This window comes from Amia ocellicauda, chromosome 3 (assembly GCF_036373705.1).
Source record: "Amia ocellicauda isolate fAmiCal2 chromosome 3, fAmiCal2.hap1, whole genome shotgun sequence".
Lineage (NCBI taxonomy): Eukaryota > Metazoa > Chordata > Actinopteri > Amiiformes > Amiidae > Amia > Amia ocellicauda.
In genome coordinates this window covers 37,185,935-37,204,887 of record NC_089852.1, presented here as the reverse complement: position 1 = coordinate 37,204,887, position 18,953 = coordinate 37,185,935, and the positions used below count along the sequence as shown (strand labels likewise).

General features: G+C 36.9%; 1 protein-coding gene across 1 annotated transcript in view; it reads left to right on the top strand.

The window, feature by feature from the left end:
• The first annotated feature begins 839 nt into the window (after window positions 1-839).
• Window positions 840-18,953, top strand: part of tmem135 (transmembrane protein 135) — a 65,286-nt gene continuing 47,172 nt past the window's right edge. Inside the window, exons 1-4 of the mRNA XM_066699283.1 lie at window positions 840-1,030; window positions 2,741-2,868; window positions 3,594-3,686; window positions 10,400-10,433. Coding sequence (XP_066555380.1) covers window positions 890-1,030; window positions 2,741-2,868; window positions 3,594-3,686; window positions 10,400-10,433 — 396 coding nt within the window. The 5' untranslated portion in view covers window positions 840-889. The remainder of the gene's footprint in view (window positions 1,031-2,740; window positions 2,869-3,593; window positions 3,687-10,399; window positions 10,434-18,953) is intronic.

The window sequence follows — 18,953 nt, the reverse complement described above, 5'->3', positions numbered from 1 at the left end:
TCAGTTATAAGCTGTACAGCAGTTTAGCAGACTGCTGCCACTCAATCATTATGTGGTTATTCGCAGGTTTCCATTTCTACCACACACATTCACATTCACATTGCTCACAAGCCAAACACCAACATTACAGTTTTATATTAAATTGCTCAAAATTGCTCAGTGTGTTTATATGATGCTGTTATATACTCCAAATGTCAATAATATTGCAATTAAACATATGTAACCCAGATAACCTTGATTGAATCCACAGTGCTGGAAATAAGATGCTTGGACTGACACACATCTGAAAAACAGCTCAGACTTTTCATAACAGTTCTGGGTGGTGTCAAAACATTACACTTTACAGTTATTATAAAATCGGAAGCACCTTAATTTATAATGTTATGATCATGGATGTTGACATATGTATCAGACCAACAGTTATGTATGTATGTATTAATTCATTTATAAGACTTGTCTCTAAAAACACTGGACTGGGAGAAGGGAAGCTCAACATATATAGATTTGTTACTATTATGATGGTTATTAATTAATTAATTACTTGATACATAATAGTCGCGCTCGGATGCTATTAGATATATATATATATTTTTTTTTTTGTTTTTGGCGTCATCATGTGTGCCTGTGTTCCTGTACGTTTCTGGCTGCAGCTCCCCTTTTTCTCAGCGTATCAGAAGCGATGCCCCCCCTCCCCTCCAAGGATCATTGGATTATACCGAGGGGCTGGGATCGGAGCATCGTACGATCCTGCAGACTCAGCGCTCTGCGGCTGCGCAGAATCTTCCCATCGCGGCGTGTCCTCTAGTAACCCCGGCCGCGACCTTTCCCCCGCTTCCCCGGCGCGGCGCTGCTGCGTGATCACTGCGCCGCCGTCTGATGTTAGCGCAACATGGCTGCTCTCAGCAAGTCTATTCCGCACAGCTGCTACGAGATTGGGCATACATGGAGCACGTCTTGTACCCTGTCGTCCCTCCAGGTCACCGCCGGAGCACTCGAGGTGTCCTTAAAAATCTATGCACCCTTATATCTCGTAAGTGAAAAGGCTTATTTTCTCTCTGGACGGGGTCTGTGCTGGACTGTGGACTTGCAAGGCCTGCATGAACCCGATGTGTGAAATGCAATGTAGGGTGCAGAGCAGCACGAATGGAAAGGCAGCGCTCGGTTTTATGTAACAAGGTTCTTGCAAAATGTAAGTGTAAATGCATGGTTGCCTCGCTCATTGGACGTCAAAACGCACGACCCGCTCTGTCGTTACTTTAAGGGCCCGGGTTGTAGGTTATCAAAACTTGCTGAACTTGCTTTTTCCATAGCTGCTCGGAATGAACGTTTTCTGAAAATACGAGGTCATCACTTTTAACAAGACGAGGGCACCCGATGAAGTGAAGTTAGACTAAGGGGATGTTGCAAATTAGGGTATTACGTCACTGTGGCAGGTTTTTGTTTTCATTGAGATGCAGGAACAGAACTGAACACAGCGACTTAAACGACACACTGGGCAGAATCGTGTGTGTGCATCCAGGACCGACATATTTATTGACGTTCCGCAAATGTGTGTTTCTCTGTGACTAAAACATTATAAAAACAAAACATGGAAGTATGTAATGTAAATGCCAACTGTTGTTTAACCAAAACATCACATTTTTCCATGCAAGTATCATTCTAACCAAGTGGTCGAGGACAAATGTCAAAAGAGTAGCAAACGCATTTAAAGGGAACTTTAGACTTTGACATATAGAGTCCATTATATTGTCCTGTTAGCTGTGGTCTGAGCCTTGACTAGACACATATTAACATGACTCAGGGCCCTCACAGACTGGCTAAATTAGTTTAATAATCCTATTACAGTGTACTGTACTATATATATATATATATATATATATATATTGGTAATATGTCAACCTGAAACACAATCTTGTTATCAGTTAGTGTAAACTCCATGTAGGAGTGGGATAGATGTCCTAAGTGTAGGATAGATATTTATTAATTTCCAATTCACGGTCATTCTTTGTTGGAAGTGAGGTGCACACAGTATAAAGTTGCAGTACACACAGGGTTGATTCCATGTATGGGGATTAACACTAGCTTTGTAATTCCCACTCACTGTATGGCCAAGGCCATTAATCAAGCTCTGTGAAACCAAAAAATAGTTTATTTTTCATGTGCTGACTTACAAATAGGCTATACTCTCAGCCACACATGCTGGCTCAAATATAAATCCAATTCACAGCTGGATTGCTTCAGTAAGGTGTATCCTAAATGCTAAGATTGTAGAATCCAAACTGTAGAAATTGTAGAAAAGGGCCCAATTTAAATAAACATTTACATTGCAAATTGTCTCTATAATTCAAAGTACCTCACTTGTGCAATATGTATTGTGTGGCTGTGTGATATAAAGATGGAGGCAAACTGCATCCGTCTTTGATCGGGGTAGCAGGGATTGTAGATTTGGCAGAAGAGACGGTCAGTGCTGAGCAGGAGTAGTTGGCCCACGAACAAAAATTAAACAAAAACAAACGAGGTGACTGCTGGTCACCAAAATGGAACCTCTGTTTTACAATCCTAAAAAATATATATTTCTATTGTGTGTCCCATTACCAGTGTCTTTCAGTGTATGAAAAAACTTCATATAATACGCAATGCCAATATTTGTCGGTTGTCTCTGATGTTTTGTAAAGAAGACAATCATTTGTTGGCTACTTTCTGAATTCTTCCCTAATAGAAGATCTTTTGTTTTTTTTAGATAGCGGCCATCCTCAGAAGAAGGAAAAAGGACTATTACTTGAAAAAACTCCTACCTGAAATCCTACAATCAACTTCATTCCTGACGGCAAATGGAGGACTATACATCGCTTTCTTCTGTATCCTGAGGTACGCAACTATCACCCGTGGCCTGTATGCAGTGTTTGTAACTTTCTCACAATTCAGTCCCACTCGCCAGTTTTAGTCAACACATCTGTATATCATTTCACATTTTATTGAGTATCTTGGATGTGTTCACCTTTGATTCCCATCTCAATGATATAAACTTCTGCGACTTTATATTGCTTTGCAACAGACGTCTTTCTGGAGTCAAAACACTATTGTTAAGTGTTGCGATGGCAATGTTTGTTAAGCCGAATGACATCAGAGAGACCTGAGCCTTAAGAGGGGCTTTGCAAAGATCCTGCAAACAGCAGCTGTCACACATCTTCACTTGCATAGAGAATATGGAGGAATGTAACTGAATCAAAACACAATCTATTGCTTTAGAATTGTTAGGATAAGCTATTATCACACCCAAGCCTAAAATATTGATTGTTTCTTCATGCCATGTAGTTTTCACTACTGATCAAACCTGCAGTGTGGAAGATGCATGTAAGGGGAGTGCAGAGTTTCTGGTTTGCGGGATTCTCTGTCACAGGAGATAGTGTAGTGTCAGCCATGCCACTGATGAAAATGAAGGCTATACCAGAACTATAAGTATCCTTTCAAATAATACATGGGCTAAATTAATTTGTAACAACAATGCATACATAAATACAAAGAGTAAATTCACTTAATTTCAGGGTATTGAGATGCATTTAATTTCTCCCTCTCTGTTTTTATCTCCTCAGGAGACTGCTTGGGAAATTTTACAGCTGGTCTGCAGGGTTTGGAGCTGCACTGCCTGCCTCATATTTAGCTATTCTAATTGAGCGGAAGAGCAGGTATAAAGCTTCAATAAAAATCTGAACTAAAAAGCTACATGTATGTGGCTTTCAGGCATTGCTTCTTTAACAATCTGTCTGAAGTGCCATTGCAGTAGATGTGAACTGGATGGAAATGGTCCAGGGTGGAAATCTATGCATGTCCAATAATGTGAAAATGATTGTGTTAGAATAGGGTCTTTCCATAGACTGTGGTACAGCAGATTTCTTTATTGATCATGTGCTTTAGATGAAGTAATCTTTATTCTACACATTCTATGAGTAATATCATATGATAAACTTTATGTGTAGTGCTTTTTCTAATTCAACAAAAGTGTGTTATACTTGGGGGTTCTCGCAGAGCAAGATCTTTTCTCTGGCTTTTGTGAAATTTTGCACTTTGCCTTTAGGATTGTTTTTTTTTCATTCTGAAGAGCCATGTGGAAATGAGCATTCTTCTGACTAGAGATGGGGATTTATGTGTGTTTTAGAGGGTGAAAGGTTGATAACAAAAGCAAAACAGTGTTTTTTGTAGAATGGAAAGGCCCTCCGATCTGTAAACATTCCTTTGTTTTCCTGCACAATGAAGCAGGAAAAGGATTAAGGAAGATTTGAACAGGAACGGAGAAAGAAAGAGCATAGTGTTTGTAAGTATATCTGCAGGAAAACCATTTTTCAGTGGTTTGGTAAAACAATTATTTTGCTGGATGGCATAAAACACTCGCTAGAATAACAATGAAATAACGTCACAGTTAACCTGGTCTCCGATGGTGGGACATATGTTGTTGAAAGGCTAATGGTGAAAGTCCTTTGATAGGCATCAAGTAAGAGCCCAGGTTTATTGAATTCTTGTACTGGCAAGGGAACATCAAATAACTGGGCTACATAAGTGATGGGAAGTGTAGAAAGACTTCACAAAGCCCTTTTTATGGGACTGTCAAGTCTGTGGTCATCACAGATATGTAAAACACAATTATACATATGTTACCTCACTCAAGTGTCTGGCTTTAGTTTCAGCCTTTCATAAATGTGTTCTAAAGAGTAACGCAACCAATGATAACAGAGGTGGGATCTGCAGAAGCCACACAGGCAGGTCAGTCGCGTCAGTGCATGACTGGTAACTCTTCACAACTGCTGATACCTCACCAGTGGAAATGTTTTGAGATAATGCCAAGTTTCTTTAAAGCACAGAGTTTCACTAATACTGTTGTGTGTTTTGATTCATTGGAAGTGTTTGGGAGGTGTAAGATGTCACGGTTGTATTGTTGAATTCAGTCATTTTTAATGGAAAATGTTTTGCTTTTTGTAGTATTAGCTAATCGTAAGTATTTTTTGTGTTAACTTTTCAGACCACTCATCAGTTTAGTTTACCATTCTTTTCAGATTGCTCTGCTTTTTGCTCTTTTTGGGTGTAGCTGGGGAGTGGAAATGGTTGTAAGTCACTACTGTGATGTGAAGAGAGCACAGTGTCATTGAGATGACAATGTCCGGATCAAGTTAATTTTGTGAAACTGGTCATTAAGGGCAAAGCTGTTTGAATTTCAACACCTCTCTCATTTGAATCAGTAGTATTTGCAGCACACAATGTTGTGTGTTTTTCTAACTGGAGTTCAACAGCATTCTGACATCTGGCTGAGCTGCTCTTTGCATCGTCAGCTCGTGGAGGGGGAGGGGAGGCAGTGTTTCATGAAACTCACAACATGAGCAATTCCAACATTCTTCATTCAGCACATCCATTGGACAATTCTGTTTACCATTACATTTTCATGTGCTGGTCACCTGCTAAAGGAGGAGTATGGCCATTATCAATGGACACTTTGAATTGTGTTATATATTATTTATTGGGTTATTTTGTTACTTAGAATGGCTGTGCTTTTAGTATATAACCTCCCGATCATTGTGAAGTAAACATTATAGAGTTCAGCCAGCAATGCAGTTGACAACAGGCTTATGAATAAATAATACAGGTGTCACCATTCACTTGAGTTTACTAACTTCTCAGGCTTAGCCTTGATATTGCATTCTAGATTCCAAATTCTAAAAATGAAATAATGGAATAAAGGCATTTCTGAATATTCCTAGGAATTACATGACCCTTAGTAGAAGTATAAAAAATGGAGGTCATTATTGTGTTGTGCATTGATTCTAAATCCTTTATTTAGAGCAAAAGAAACATCATAGTTCAGGTTACATTGATTAACTTGAACCATTTTAAACAAAAACACAAGTATGCAGTATTAGGTAAAGCAGTAATTGTGCAGGACAATTATTTAGAAATAGTGCAGTTGATAGTTATCAAGTTTGCAAACCACTTTCTCCCATTTGTAGGATATTTCACGACACCTGATATGCTCTCTTTCTTTTCCCTCTCATTCCAGTCCCCCTGAGCTGTGTGAGCCAGTGCCATTTTTACACTCTTTTCAACAGATCCACATTTGCCAGGACTGCATTAGTCTGCCTGCCTGGCAGTGCATAACTCCTTGTCACTGAATATAATCACAATTTCTGCTATATATAATCATCATCACATAATCAGAGCCATTGATATGATAACATAAACCCTTTACTTATTCCATTCCAAACAAATAGTACTCTCATTATTAATATATGCACATTGGTGGTTCAAAAAGTCTTGATACTGAACGATAATCCAGAGGCTATTGCATTTAAGAATTAACTTAGACAAGTTTCGCATTGTTCCTGACAGAGAATTTTTGGAATTGTGTCTGCAGTTTATTAGGTTCGATCTGTGGTGTTTATACAATACTGCAATCAGCTACAGTTCCACATGGAAAAACTCTCAGCCTAGTAATCCATGTGCCATGTTTATTATTCTATTTCTTAGCAGAAGCCCTTATCCAGGGTGACTTACAATTGTTACAATATAATCAATTTATTTTTTAATAGTAGGAATAGCTATAATTTTGGTTGCTTTCTACATAACCCATGTCCTCTAGTATAATCATGGTAGGATAGCATGTTCATATTTTTGTACAGAACTGTACAGAAACATTGTATCATTGTACTGTACAGTATATTGAAATTAGAGATTACATGTTAATCAAATGTCATGTGTAAATGGTATGCTACAGAGATTCTATTTCTTGTCTCATACTGTTCTAGTAATCGTTCGATGTATTTCAGATTAGAAGGCTTCTGAAAATGGCATCTTTGCAGTTGTCATGTTGATTGACGTGCATGATCAAGTTGTTGGGAGCTTGGAAGTGTATTTAATACCTGCTGTGACCACTGCTGACCACAACTGAGGAAGCAATGTTATTCTGTTATTTTGGTTTTATTGCTGGCTAACCTTTTTTCCTTTCCCATTTGTAAAATTGCCTCTCTGTTGGAGACTGGTGGTCCATAGGAAGTAACTGGGCGTGAGAGATTAACTTGAATTTAAACACTGGAGGGGATTAGTTTATTTTTCCTAGGGTTTTATCAGACTTTTGGAAGCTGGTTTCCTACTGTACTTTGCTCAGCGTCTGGTGTCTGATTGACTTTCTCTGTATAATAATACATCAACCAGTTAATTTGAGTGTTTAAGGACAGAGGTCAACCCTGGTTTATCTACTTGGCTTGTGGTTGTATTTTAGCATTAGAAAAAGTATCTGCATATATTATATTGTGTAGAACACTGGCTTCCTGTTTTTGACATTCTCAGATCCTGTTAGGGTCCTGAAGTACAGCTCATGTTTTCATAGCATTTTCCATGCTATCATTAGGCAGTGTTTTGTATATTATATATAATCTATATACACATATGAGTGTGTATCCTTATCATAAACCTATATCAGTCCACTGCTGGGTAAAGCACACATCCTACATTTTAAACTGTTATTTGTGGTGAATATTTTTTTAAGATATTGAAATTTCAGTTTCAAATGTAATGTCTTAACTTTGTTCAATCAACTAACAGGTTGACAGCTTTATGTGCATGTGAGCAAGAAAACCAAGTCATATATGTAGGTAATGAACAAGTTGGTGTGTTTCTCTGATGACCATTTAAAGCATTAAGAGTAAAACAACATTGAACATTACATTTTTCAGTCAAAATGGTCATGGAATTTTAAAATTTAATTTAATTTGGACTTTGTTCCTGATGCATAAACGTTCACAGTATTTTTCAGTGTTAAGTCCGTTAAAACAGTTGCCTCTTTTTTTTTTTTTGTAGGGTTCCAATAAATGAACAAAGATAAGATTGTTGCCATCATGTGGTAGGGCATAATATAAATTAGAGATGTTTGTGAAGGCCTGCTAATGCAGTGGAGTTATTTATAAATCCTGCTTTAGGCTGTTTGGCATTCTTGTTCATACCAGCTCCAGCAATCATCTTAATAGATTTTCAGTTTCTTCCATTTGTGTTAAAGCTCCACTGGATGCCATTGTTGCAGATCTCAGGAAGAAGATATGGAGAGCTGCTTGTGAATCATTGAAGCTTGTGTATGAGTGCAAAAATGCCCTAGTATGTGCCTGTTTGTTTTGTGCTTCTGTACAACAAAGTTGGAGCCATACATTTTGTAGTGTGTTTATTAGAGGTAGATGTTTTCTGAGGTGCTTGTAAACCTGTTCTTAATATGAGTGTTACTGTTCAGTAGCCATACCTTCAGACATTTGCTGGGAAACAATACACACCTAAGAGACCACCAGAATGCCTTAAATGAAGCATGATTTGCAATTTATGATGTGCAATTTAGAAGAAAGAATGTGTCTATTCTTCCTCCAGCTGGAAATTGAATTCTGCTTAAGAGTTCTAGGTCTCTTCCACTTCCTTTTGTATCTTAGCAGTAGCGTGTGGGAATAGGCAGGAAGGACATGCAGCAATACAGAACATTACTGTAGGTTAAGGCACATTAGGGTTACAGTTTGCCGTTTAGTTTGCCAATATACTTTTAATGTGAGGCCTCTGTCTTAAAGAAACAGTGTTGCTTTTGAAGCTTGCACATACCTTCACTATTTATTAAAAGGTATGATGTATCCCAAAACTTCAAATCAATCCTGCAATGCAAAATAGTTTTTTATACTATCTTTAAATGTCATACTTTTTTCAAGGAATATGAAGTATAAAGATTTAATGACAATGGCTTTGAGTTTAGCTGGCTTTGCAATTGATCACAAGTGAACTTTGTGATGTTAATATATTGATTGTGAGAAACACAACACAATATTGTGTTGTTAGTTACAATATATATTAATCTGTTTTCTGCCGCACATTAAAACTAAGTTAAATAATGATTTCAGTAAAAAGTGTAAATGGCTCACAGGCCAGAATATTTTGGCTGCTGATGTAAAACCATTCTTGTTGCTAGGCTTTGTGCCCTAGTGAACTGTATGTTCTCTGTCTTCCAGAGTTTTATGTTGTATACCTGGCACAGAATTGTACTGCTTTGTTAGGGGTGTGGTTATTTCAATTGTAAATCCAGATTTTTTTCTAACTCTTTTCGACCTATTTTATAACGATTGTGCTGGACTCCAAAAATTGGCCTAGAATACTTTTTCTTTGGAAAACAAGAAATAAACAAGTCATAACAAGTTAATATCACTGCTTCTGCATGGATCTGCATTACGTACTACTGATAAATTGGCAGTTTTATTCTTTACATTTGTGCAAATTAGAAAAATAAGATCAAACATACTATTCCAGTAGATTAGCATTGGATTATGCTAAAACAAATCTAAGATTTTTCTTCATAAATATATAAGATGGAAATTTGTGCATCTTCTACTTCTTGAAAAGTTCTTACCAAGACTTATGCAGACAATGCAAAGGCTGCAGCTCGTCACAAGCATTATGTTGTGGAACCTAATCGGAAGGATTTTTGCCATTTGGATTCACTTTATGCCTGTTTTATTAGTTCTAAAACAGTTCCCCGATCCCAAATCTTAAGGTTTGCTTTCCTTTTTAAGAAGGCCTACACTGTCAGAGTTTACAGAACTACCTGACATGGTTAGTTTTAATAACTGTAGTGTAATGAATTAGATTTAAACTAAAAAAAAAAGTTGATTTAAGATGTCAGTGTCTAAGAAAAGTGAATAGGTGTTGTAAGATTGTTTCTCTCTTCTATTCTTAAAACTACCCCAGCATTGTCCAGTTGGATTCAATAACATATTCCTGATTGGACGAAGCAGTTGGTTTTCCTGGGTGGATCTGTGCTGTATTTTGCCCAGGGTTTTAAAAAAGAGACCTTTTAAACTTATTACCGCATTTATTTGTTTGTGTTTTTTGTTGGTTTCTTTGTTTATAGTTTTGCAGTATCGTTCACTGCCTGGCAGTAGTGAAGACCTTTATGGCGTTTCCAAAGAGACCCTGAAAGAATTCTCTCTAGTTCAGTGACCAGTCAGCAGGAGGGATGTAGAAACATGTACTTTGTCTTGGTAAAAGAGATCTCCAGTGTTAAACCTCTTTTTGTCTTGCAATGTGGTGCACTGTCAGAGCTTTAAGGACCAACATTTTATTTCCCACTCTGATGTTGTCTTGGACTGTAAATGTTAGTGTCTAATTCAGTTAGCTTGTTCAACTAGGAGTTTAGGAGTAAACTCAGACTCCTGACACTCATATTGCATAAGTTTACTTGTAAAGCACTCTAACAATACTACTGTACCAGACTTGAAAAATGTTAATTGACAATGGATCAGATAGATCCATAATAAATCTTTATTAAGAGAATGTCCAGTTGGCTCAAACTCAACATTTTTCTACACATCATGATGTTTGTTCTTATTTGCTTTTGCAGGAGAGGACTGCTAACGATATACATGGCAAACTTGGTAAGACTTTTACAATACAATATTCATTAAATGTAGTGTTTTTACATTTTCATGCTGACTGCTTAAATAAAAAAAAAAGTGCATTTGAATTTTACACATACAGAAAATTAAATTCATGTCCAAATCTGTCTCCGCTCACGGTTGCTTTCCTGCATCTGCAGTTTTCGCCAGCTGAAGCGTCAGCAGCTAGTTTTCCCCAACAACCGAGCATTGAAAGTGTAAACCTCAGAGGATGTTGTGCTGTAAGATGTGTGTTGCACTGCCTTGGCACAAATCTCTGCACAGCAGGACTACATTAATCCAAACATTAGTACATGCAATTACAACAATGATCAAATTACATTATCATTAATAATGGGGCCATGAACAGGGTGTTGTAGCACATAATGGCATGATTTTGATCGGGGACAAAAGTTATATGTACTTAAATGAAAAAGTATTAAAAATAAAATGCAATACTCATTTATTCTGTAATTTGTAATGCACAAAGTTTTCAGTGATCACCTCTTACTTGAAAAAACAAATTAAGGTTTCCAGTTAGCTTTGCTCTCCAGAATTAAAATTTCACTTTATTTAAAGCAAATAAGAAAAAGGATAAAAAAAAAGGAAAATCTGGTACAGGTCTCAGTAATTGTAGCTTCAAATAGCTGTCTGGCATGTGCTAGGTCACTTAGTCTTTTTTTCTTTTCGAGATGACTGAACTGGAGCTCTTGGGAAATATGCAGCTATATATTGAGAAGGAACTCTAGATGCAAAGGAAATGCCTTGCACATGAATGAAATGAGTTAAAACCATTTGTTTTATGTCATGATTTCAGCAGTTCACCAGATTCCATTTGTTTTTCGGCAACTTGTGAAGGAAAGTTCTCGAGCTGCTAAAAGTGAGGTCATTAATTGTAATTAGTTAAGTTTGAGGATTAAAGGAGCGTCCCAAGAGGATTCAGAGATTTTAGGCTGAAGACAGCAGTAAAACGTCTGTAGGAAATTATTCCCTTGTTCAGCTTCTTAAATTACTAAAAGGCTTGATCCACTTTTCTGGTAGTGAACAATCAAATACTGTGCTTTCTGAGAACAATGTTTACTTAATGTCAACTGAATTTAATTTCAAAGCATTATTTAATGGTAATTTGTACAATTAAGTGCAATTAACCTTAAAAGAATATTGATTTATCTGTAGACTTTGATATCGTCAGATTTATTGCATTAGGCCACATTTCAAATTTTAACTGTACTTTTTGCATTTGTGTTTTAAACGGGGAACTAAAAAATTAACTGTCAAAAAACAAAACAAAAAACTTACATTTCCACACACGTTCTGTCAGCCTTATATAGTTGTATTTTAACAAGGTGGATGTGACAGTTTGCTTGCTTTAAAGTTATACATCTGTCAAACGTAATGGGGGAAAAAAAAAATCTTATACATAAAATGTTATACACTACATATATATTAGCTCTAGCAATGTGTGGTCCGCTTAGAGTAACTGTATAAATACTAACACTTGCTTAGTGGCAGATGGTAGTGATCACAGATGTCTGGTTTTAATGTCACATTCCCTTCTAGCAATTGACCCACAGACTGAACGCAAGCCTACGGCACTATTGACACAAGTCTATCTGATAGGTCCCAAGTTATTATAAGTCCGTATTTTGCAAAGAAAACTGTTTAAAGGCCGCCTCTTCACCTGTTGAAAAGTGCATTTCATGATGATTTTTGAGATGCCACCACAGTTTAGTCTTTTATTTTTTTGTTGCTTTATATCTCAACATTGGGATCAGAGTTAGGCATATTGTTACTGTAAGGGTTTCAATCCCAATTATTAAGGGTCCAGGGAAGGGATGAGTTCGCTTCACATGTAGGGTTGATTTAGGTTTACATTGGGCATAGAGTAGAGGAAACCAACTCTGTTTCTCATGGCTGTGGTGTCCATTACATCCCAGCTATACGTTTCATTCCCAACATTTACATGATTTGCTTATTTGAGCTTATTTCCAGGGCCTTAATATCATTGTGATGTAAGGAGACCTCTAAACCTTGCTGAGCTAATACAGTAAGTTGTGTTTTGGGGAATGGTTTTACATTTGCAGTTTGGTTGAAGGGGAAGAGAGTGTCTGGAAAAATAATGTCAAAAGAATCTCAAGTAAAAGTGCTGAACCCTAAAGGGAGGAGCAGCTTGTGAGATTCGGGGTATCCTTCACAGAGTCCAGGGCCAGCTCCACTCCAGCTCACCGCACCTTTCCCAAACGGCTTGGCTGGACTCCATTTGGAGCACGACCAACACTGCGCTTGGTTGTTTTATGAGAAGACAAGGTTTGGGTGTGAGGTGAATCTTTGAACCTAAAACGAGTTCAATTTATGTGACCAAATTCGAGATTCCAATGATGTGAAGCAAATTGTTTTTTTTCTTCTCGTATTTCAATCATCCCGTGCTGAAAGCTTAAATCTTGAGAGCTGTTGAAGCTGTTGGACTTCGCTCCTTGACGGAAAGTGTGTTTTCGGATGATTATGCTTTTCTGCATTGTTTTTTCATTCTTTTGAAGTTTTTCTCTTAGCTGGCGATATTACATTTGTCAAATGACACCATAGTGATTTGAGAAAACATACCTCCACTACAGAGATGAGGATTGGATGTTGCAACAAGTAGTTAATATTTAGTGTTTCTTTTCTAATGTGGCAATGTTTTTCCAAGTATCATTCATTTTAATTGCTCTCCTGGTGGCTGAGCCTTATAGATTTCTTGTTCTCGCAGTCTGAGCCAACTTGGAGGAACATTTTTGCGGTGGCCCCTGAGGCACTCTCGGTGCTGTAGCTCTAAGGTTATAGCTCCCCACTGAAATCCTCCAGCTTCTTGGCTCAAGTCCTCCTTATTTTGTTACTGCACAGCTGTGATTACAGTAGACCAGAGTTTTGTTTTTTTATTTTTGTTTCATTTACTGATACATCTACAATAAGGAGATTATGTTGCTTCTTCCTTCGCTTGGTTTTTCTATCACTTTCTCTTCGCATAAATCAACAGTTTTTAATTGAATTTTATCAAATTTAAGTGTGGTCAGTGTTCTTGAAGTTTTTATTTTTGTGCAGTTTACAGACAAAAAAACTCAAATTGACGCAATGTATCATAAACACTTTGCTGTAATTACAGTGGAGGTCAGATTGTATGAGCAGCTGATGATATAATTATTTTTCAGCTGACCTTGAATATGGAAGTGTTTCTTGATTGTGAAACACATGTTTTTGCTTCATTTATTAGTGCACTGCAAATAAAAGTGCAGCTCAGTTTATAATCACACACACTACTGGCTGGAGAAGGTGATATGGCAACAAGATTATTTTATTCAGTTGATTTTGATTTCGAATAGTCACCCATGGTGGATCAGGGCTTTCAATTTGCTGCTTCCAGCTCAGGCATGCATCAATGATCCAAATGAATTGCCAACAAATCTTGAAACAATTGATTGTTTTTATTAATATTGTTTTTATAACGTCATGTATAAAAACGTTTATTGCTTGCTTTGACTGATAAAAACATACCTAAAAGAAAATAATCAAAAGAGGAATGCATGAGATAAGAACTGAACAAAAGCCAAAACTTGCTATTGGTTTGTACTGTACACAATTCAGCACTGATTTTGTACAAATAATGTAATGGTACATTCTGAAGTCCCAAGAGAAATGGAAACTATGAAATGAATATTCCTCTGAATAGTTTTTCATAAAGATGTACTGATTTGGCCTTCAAAAATCATTAATATTTAATAAATATAGCATCGCCAGCACCCTCAGCCTATGTTGATCCAAGATGTTCCACTTGCTTCGATCTACAGCTTCTCTTTTCCATGTCACGCCTGCAAAGTTTATTATTCAATCTTCAAATTTTTTAAGGACTTTTTTCATCTCTTGATATCCATTCAATATTTCATCTGCAGCCCATTGCCCTGTCAGTAGTTTTTTTGCTTTCATCCATAATATCTGTCGACGCTGATTTGTTGTCCAAGTTAAACATAACTTTTGACTTCTTCAAGTATCTGTTGATCTGCTTCAGTTTTATTAGATTTAACAAAGCTGTTAAACATGACTTTGGTTTTACTCATGTTCATTTGAACTATACAACTATTTAATGTAATTTGCAAAATGCCATTGCAACTGTTTAATGGTATTTGACAACAAAAAATGTATTTCATTGTTACTGCATCAGAGGTTACATATAGAAGTGTGAATTTTAGATCCTTTGTAAGATTATCAACTGTATGAAAATATAATGCAAATACTGTAATGGAACTTCAGGGTTATGTCTTTGCATAGTGAATGATCACATGACCTCTGCATAAAACCTACACATGGTAACTTAGTGTTTCAATTTGAAATGCTTTCAACAGGATTTAAACATTCCTCTGCAAACATAAGAATACCGGTAAAAGGAAATACTGTTGCTTCCATTTAAAGTAATCACTCCCTATGTTGGGAAAATAGTCATTGCCTGGTAACAATTACTGGGAGGTAGAGGCTAATGTAGTAAATTAATTGTTGCCAAAAACAGTATTCGGTTTTTATTTAATTAATGTATGGATAGCTGTTAAACTTTTATAGAGCACTGCATCAAATTTTCCACACAGGCTTTCACATACATCTTCTGTAATTAGGTGTAATAATTTCTGCATTTCTCTATTTAAGTAAGTATAAGTGATCATTGTTGGTTTATGTGCATTTCAAATTCAATGTAAGGTTTTAATGTTTCTTTAAACTTCATATAATCTAAAGATTCTACCTTTGTAATTTGAAATAAAATGGCAGCCAAAAAAAGTTCTTCTGTCATGCAATTAAATCATCAATGAAAAGATTTTTTTCTCATAGCTTGTGCACTGTTTTTTATCACGAATACTAATATGGTTTTAAAAATGTCTGCAATGGCTTTTTTGTATTAGGACATCCCTAAGCCCATGAACCACCATGCCAAAATCACTACCGTCCTGCAAAACTTTTCCTTTGACTACATATAGCTCTGGAAAAAAGTTGCAGTGGTCTCTTATTCTTAAATCAGCATCTCTACATGTATGACAGCCATTCCATTCCATTCATACTTTTATTCAGAATTTGGGAGAAATGTTGTCAGTAGTTTATAGAATAAAACAAAAATGTTAATTTTACCCAAACACATACCTATAAATAGAGAAACTGATCATGTTGCAGGTTCAGGTTTTGAGTACAGTTTACAACCAATTGAAATAGGTTGTCTTCATTTGAAATTGCAGTAGTACCTAATTTAAAACATTATAAATGTCAGTCGAAATAAAGGGACCTGTGAATTTTGAAGCTTTGACATGCTTGTGAAAATAAGTTTTCATGTTAAAGAGAGAACAATGTATTGCTCTCCTAAGTACTGCTGTAATCCAAATCTTGAATATATTTTCACTGTCTGTCTATCCATGATCAATAAATGCCATTTTTATTTTTCTCTGAAATAAAATAAGCAGTGTGATTTGTGGCTTCTCCGTTGTGCACGTGCTCAATCAAGGGCAAGTGAAGCAGCTTTTGCATATGCTCATCTGTTGTTCATTTCTACTGGACGACATGTTTTGGCAGCTTCTGTATCGCAGTTACAGCAGCTTGTGTGTGCTTGCTTTCGGCTTTAAGCACTTTGCTATCTTTGTGGAGCTCAGTGCCCTTTCCAGCATCTTGGATTAATATATAAACTTGTGCGCACTTCTACACTGGTTCTCCTTTTTTTATGGAGTGTTGCCTCTCATTAATTTATACTGTGGTTATGTATTCAATCTGAAGTAGGCATTGACTTGCCGGTGTATTGAAAACAACAGCTGTCAGATGAATAGAGAGCTTTTGCGGGTAGGAAAAACATATTTCTGAGTGATTTGTGCCATATGAAGAATCCTGATACTCAGTGCATCGGCCACTGGAACTTCGTTAGTGAAATGTCATGTTAAAGACAACTTTCCCATTATGTGAAGTGAAGCTACTAAATCCCATATCAAGTTGCCTTCACTTCAGCTCTACAAACCTCTCTGAATTCATTGAGTTTAGACAAAATTTGTGAATCGTACAATGGGTTAATTTGAATAAAATAATACATGCCCTTAGGAACACTGATTTTATTTGGGATATGATTGTATAAAAAATGAAAAACATCTTCTGATGGTCACTTGAATATTCACCTTTTTGGATATCATTTAATTTGAGATTGATCAAACAAATAAAAATGAATCGATAGCTATAAACAAGACGACCGAACCAGAATGTAAAATCGTTTAGAGCACTAGTCAGTTTCAACTTAAAAAGAAAGAAGAAAGTTGAACATACACAAAGCCAGTGCTACACATTCTTTTGTGACACTTTCCATTTTTCTTCATCGTAAGTCATTTCCTTTTCGGCTTCTCTGGCCTGTTCTTCACGTTTGCAACATGCATTTTCATACAGATCTCGTCCCTGGCCTCTGCACTACTCACCTGCTCCCAAGAAACAATGTGATGTTTAACATCTCATAGCAGAGTGATCCAGTCCAGACCATATTTGAGCTTCTTAATCAATCTGGCATTGTACTAGACAAGCCCAGGTGTCCTTCATTAAGCTTGTCACAGAAACGTCTGTAATGGCTCTGTTTGACATCTCGTGGGGAAATACATTTTTCTTTTTTGCCTTTAGCTTGTGATAGCTTGCCATGGAGTTAATTGGTGGGAAATCACATTATTGATATTTGTTTTGAGAAAAAAACCACTTAATTAATAACATCATCTAAAGTGCTCAATTTAAACCCAACCTGCCAGAGTTGAATTGCAAATGCATTAACTCATTTTCTCCTCCCCACTCCCCTCCTATTACTTTTAATAGGTTCGGGTGAAAAGAACTATGCCATTGAATTGTTTATGAAAGGTTGCATACTGAGGTTGGACCTCAACACAAACCCATATAGACTTATAACAATTACATTTGGACGCACCAGTGTGCTGCGCTGTTCCAAACTTATGGTATCACTAGGAAGCAAAACTTGGGCTTCCTCACATGTTAGATAATCTATAATTGAATACTTCACCCTGGTCTCTGTTTAATACATTTTTCATGTTGAGTTCATCACTGTATTCATAGATAATGTGAATGACTGGACTTTTGATTTATTTCCACACTTGAGTTAAGTGTTTTAAATAGAAATGTATTAATTCCATGTCCTTGTTTCATAATCTCTGTGTGTGTGGTCAAAAAACATGTTTAAACCACAATTCCAGGATATGTGACAACCTTGTAACATTACACACTTAGGCTAAAAGCATAGAAGTTGAACACCGATCAATGTCCAGGGGTGGAAGAGTTTTAACTTATAAAATTTATAATCTGAGAAAAGATGCAACTGCCAGCTCTCGACAGCCTTTCTCAGGGCCTTGTTATAATTACAGGTCACGGGCTCATCAATCACAGGATCATTAGTGCAGTTTAATGACTCCCATCGCCCTGTGCAAGTGACGGATATTTCACTGGGGGGAAACAAAATAGCCTGTGGCGGTCAAGCTTTTTTTTTGGGGAAGGGGAGGGTTATACAGCTTCAGTTTTATTGTCTTTCCAGTCAATGGATCCACAGTTTTAAAATGTATAAATCACCTAGAACTAAGATTAAACACAGAGCTTTACTGTGTTATCTGTTATTCATTGTCCACTTAAACTGCCAGTATAACTATCCAGTGTTTAATGTAATTAGATTCCCCTAATTATTTAATCAACTGTTACACACACGCTGCTCTGTGTGGCTGCTTTTTGACAGGCACGTCTCTCAGGGAACATGATATTCTTCCAGTTGTTGAAACATATATAGGCTTCACTGCTTATCTGTTTATTAAAAAATACCGTGTTTTCAGAGGAGTTCTTTTACGCAACTGCTTCTGTTTTAAACCTAATTCAACAATAAACACTGGACATGTATGCCATTTTGGATAAATCGTTACAAATACTTTGGAGCTTCAGCTACAGAACTGTCTGTGCAATGCAGTCAGAGGATTGGCATCTGTAGGGAGGCTGACGGGGCACAGTTTTTGACACTCGTGGCCTTCCATTTGTTGTCAGTGGAAGAGAGCATTTGACAGAAACCATAAATTACATCTGTTCCTGAAGACAGCGGTACACAAGAATGCTGGGTGGCTATTTGGATCTGTTCTGAGAAGATTGCTTCGGCCTAGAGGACCGAATGGTAGAAGTTGCTTCTAGACTGTCGATGGACTTCAATTTAAGATATGAAAACAAACCTCAATTCACCCAGTAGTGTTGCTACACTGTGAACTTCACACAATTAGATTTTTAATGGTTTTGCCTCGGTGGGGGGGTGGATATAATGGACTTCTTTATGTACAACAGCAGCACAGACAACAAAAAGTGTTGGTGACGAGGCTGGAGACTGTAGTGGTGTGTGAAAACAAAAGACCAGTAGTTTTTGTTTTTGTTTTTTGTTTGTTTGTTTTTAACAATTGTTGATGAAATTATGCGAATTGAGAACCCATGCAATAATTTAACAGGAAACACCTTCATTCA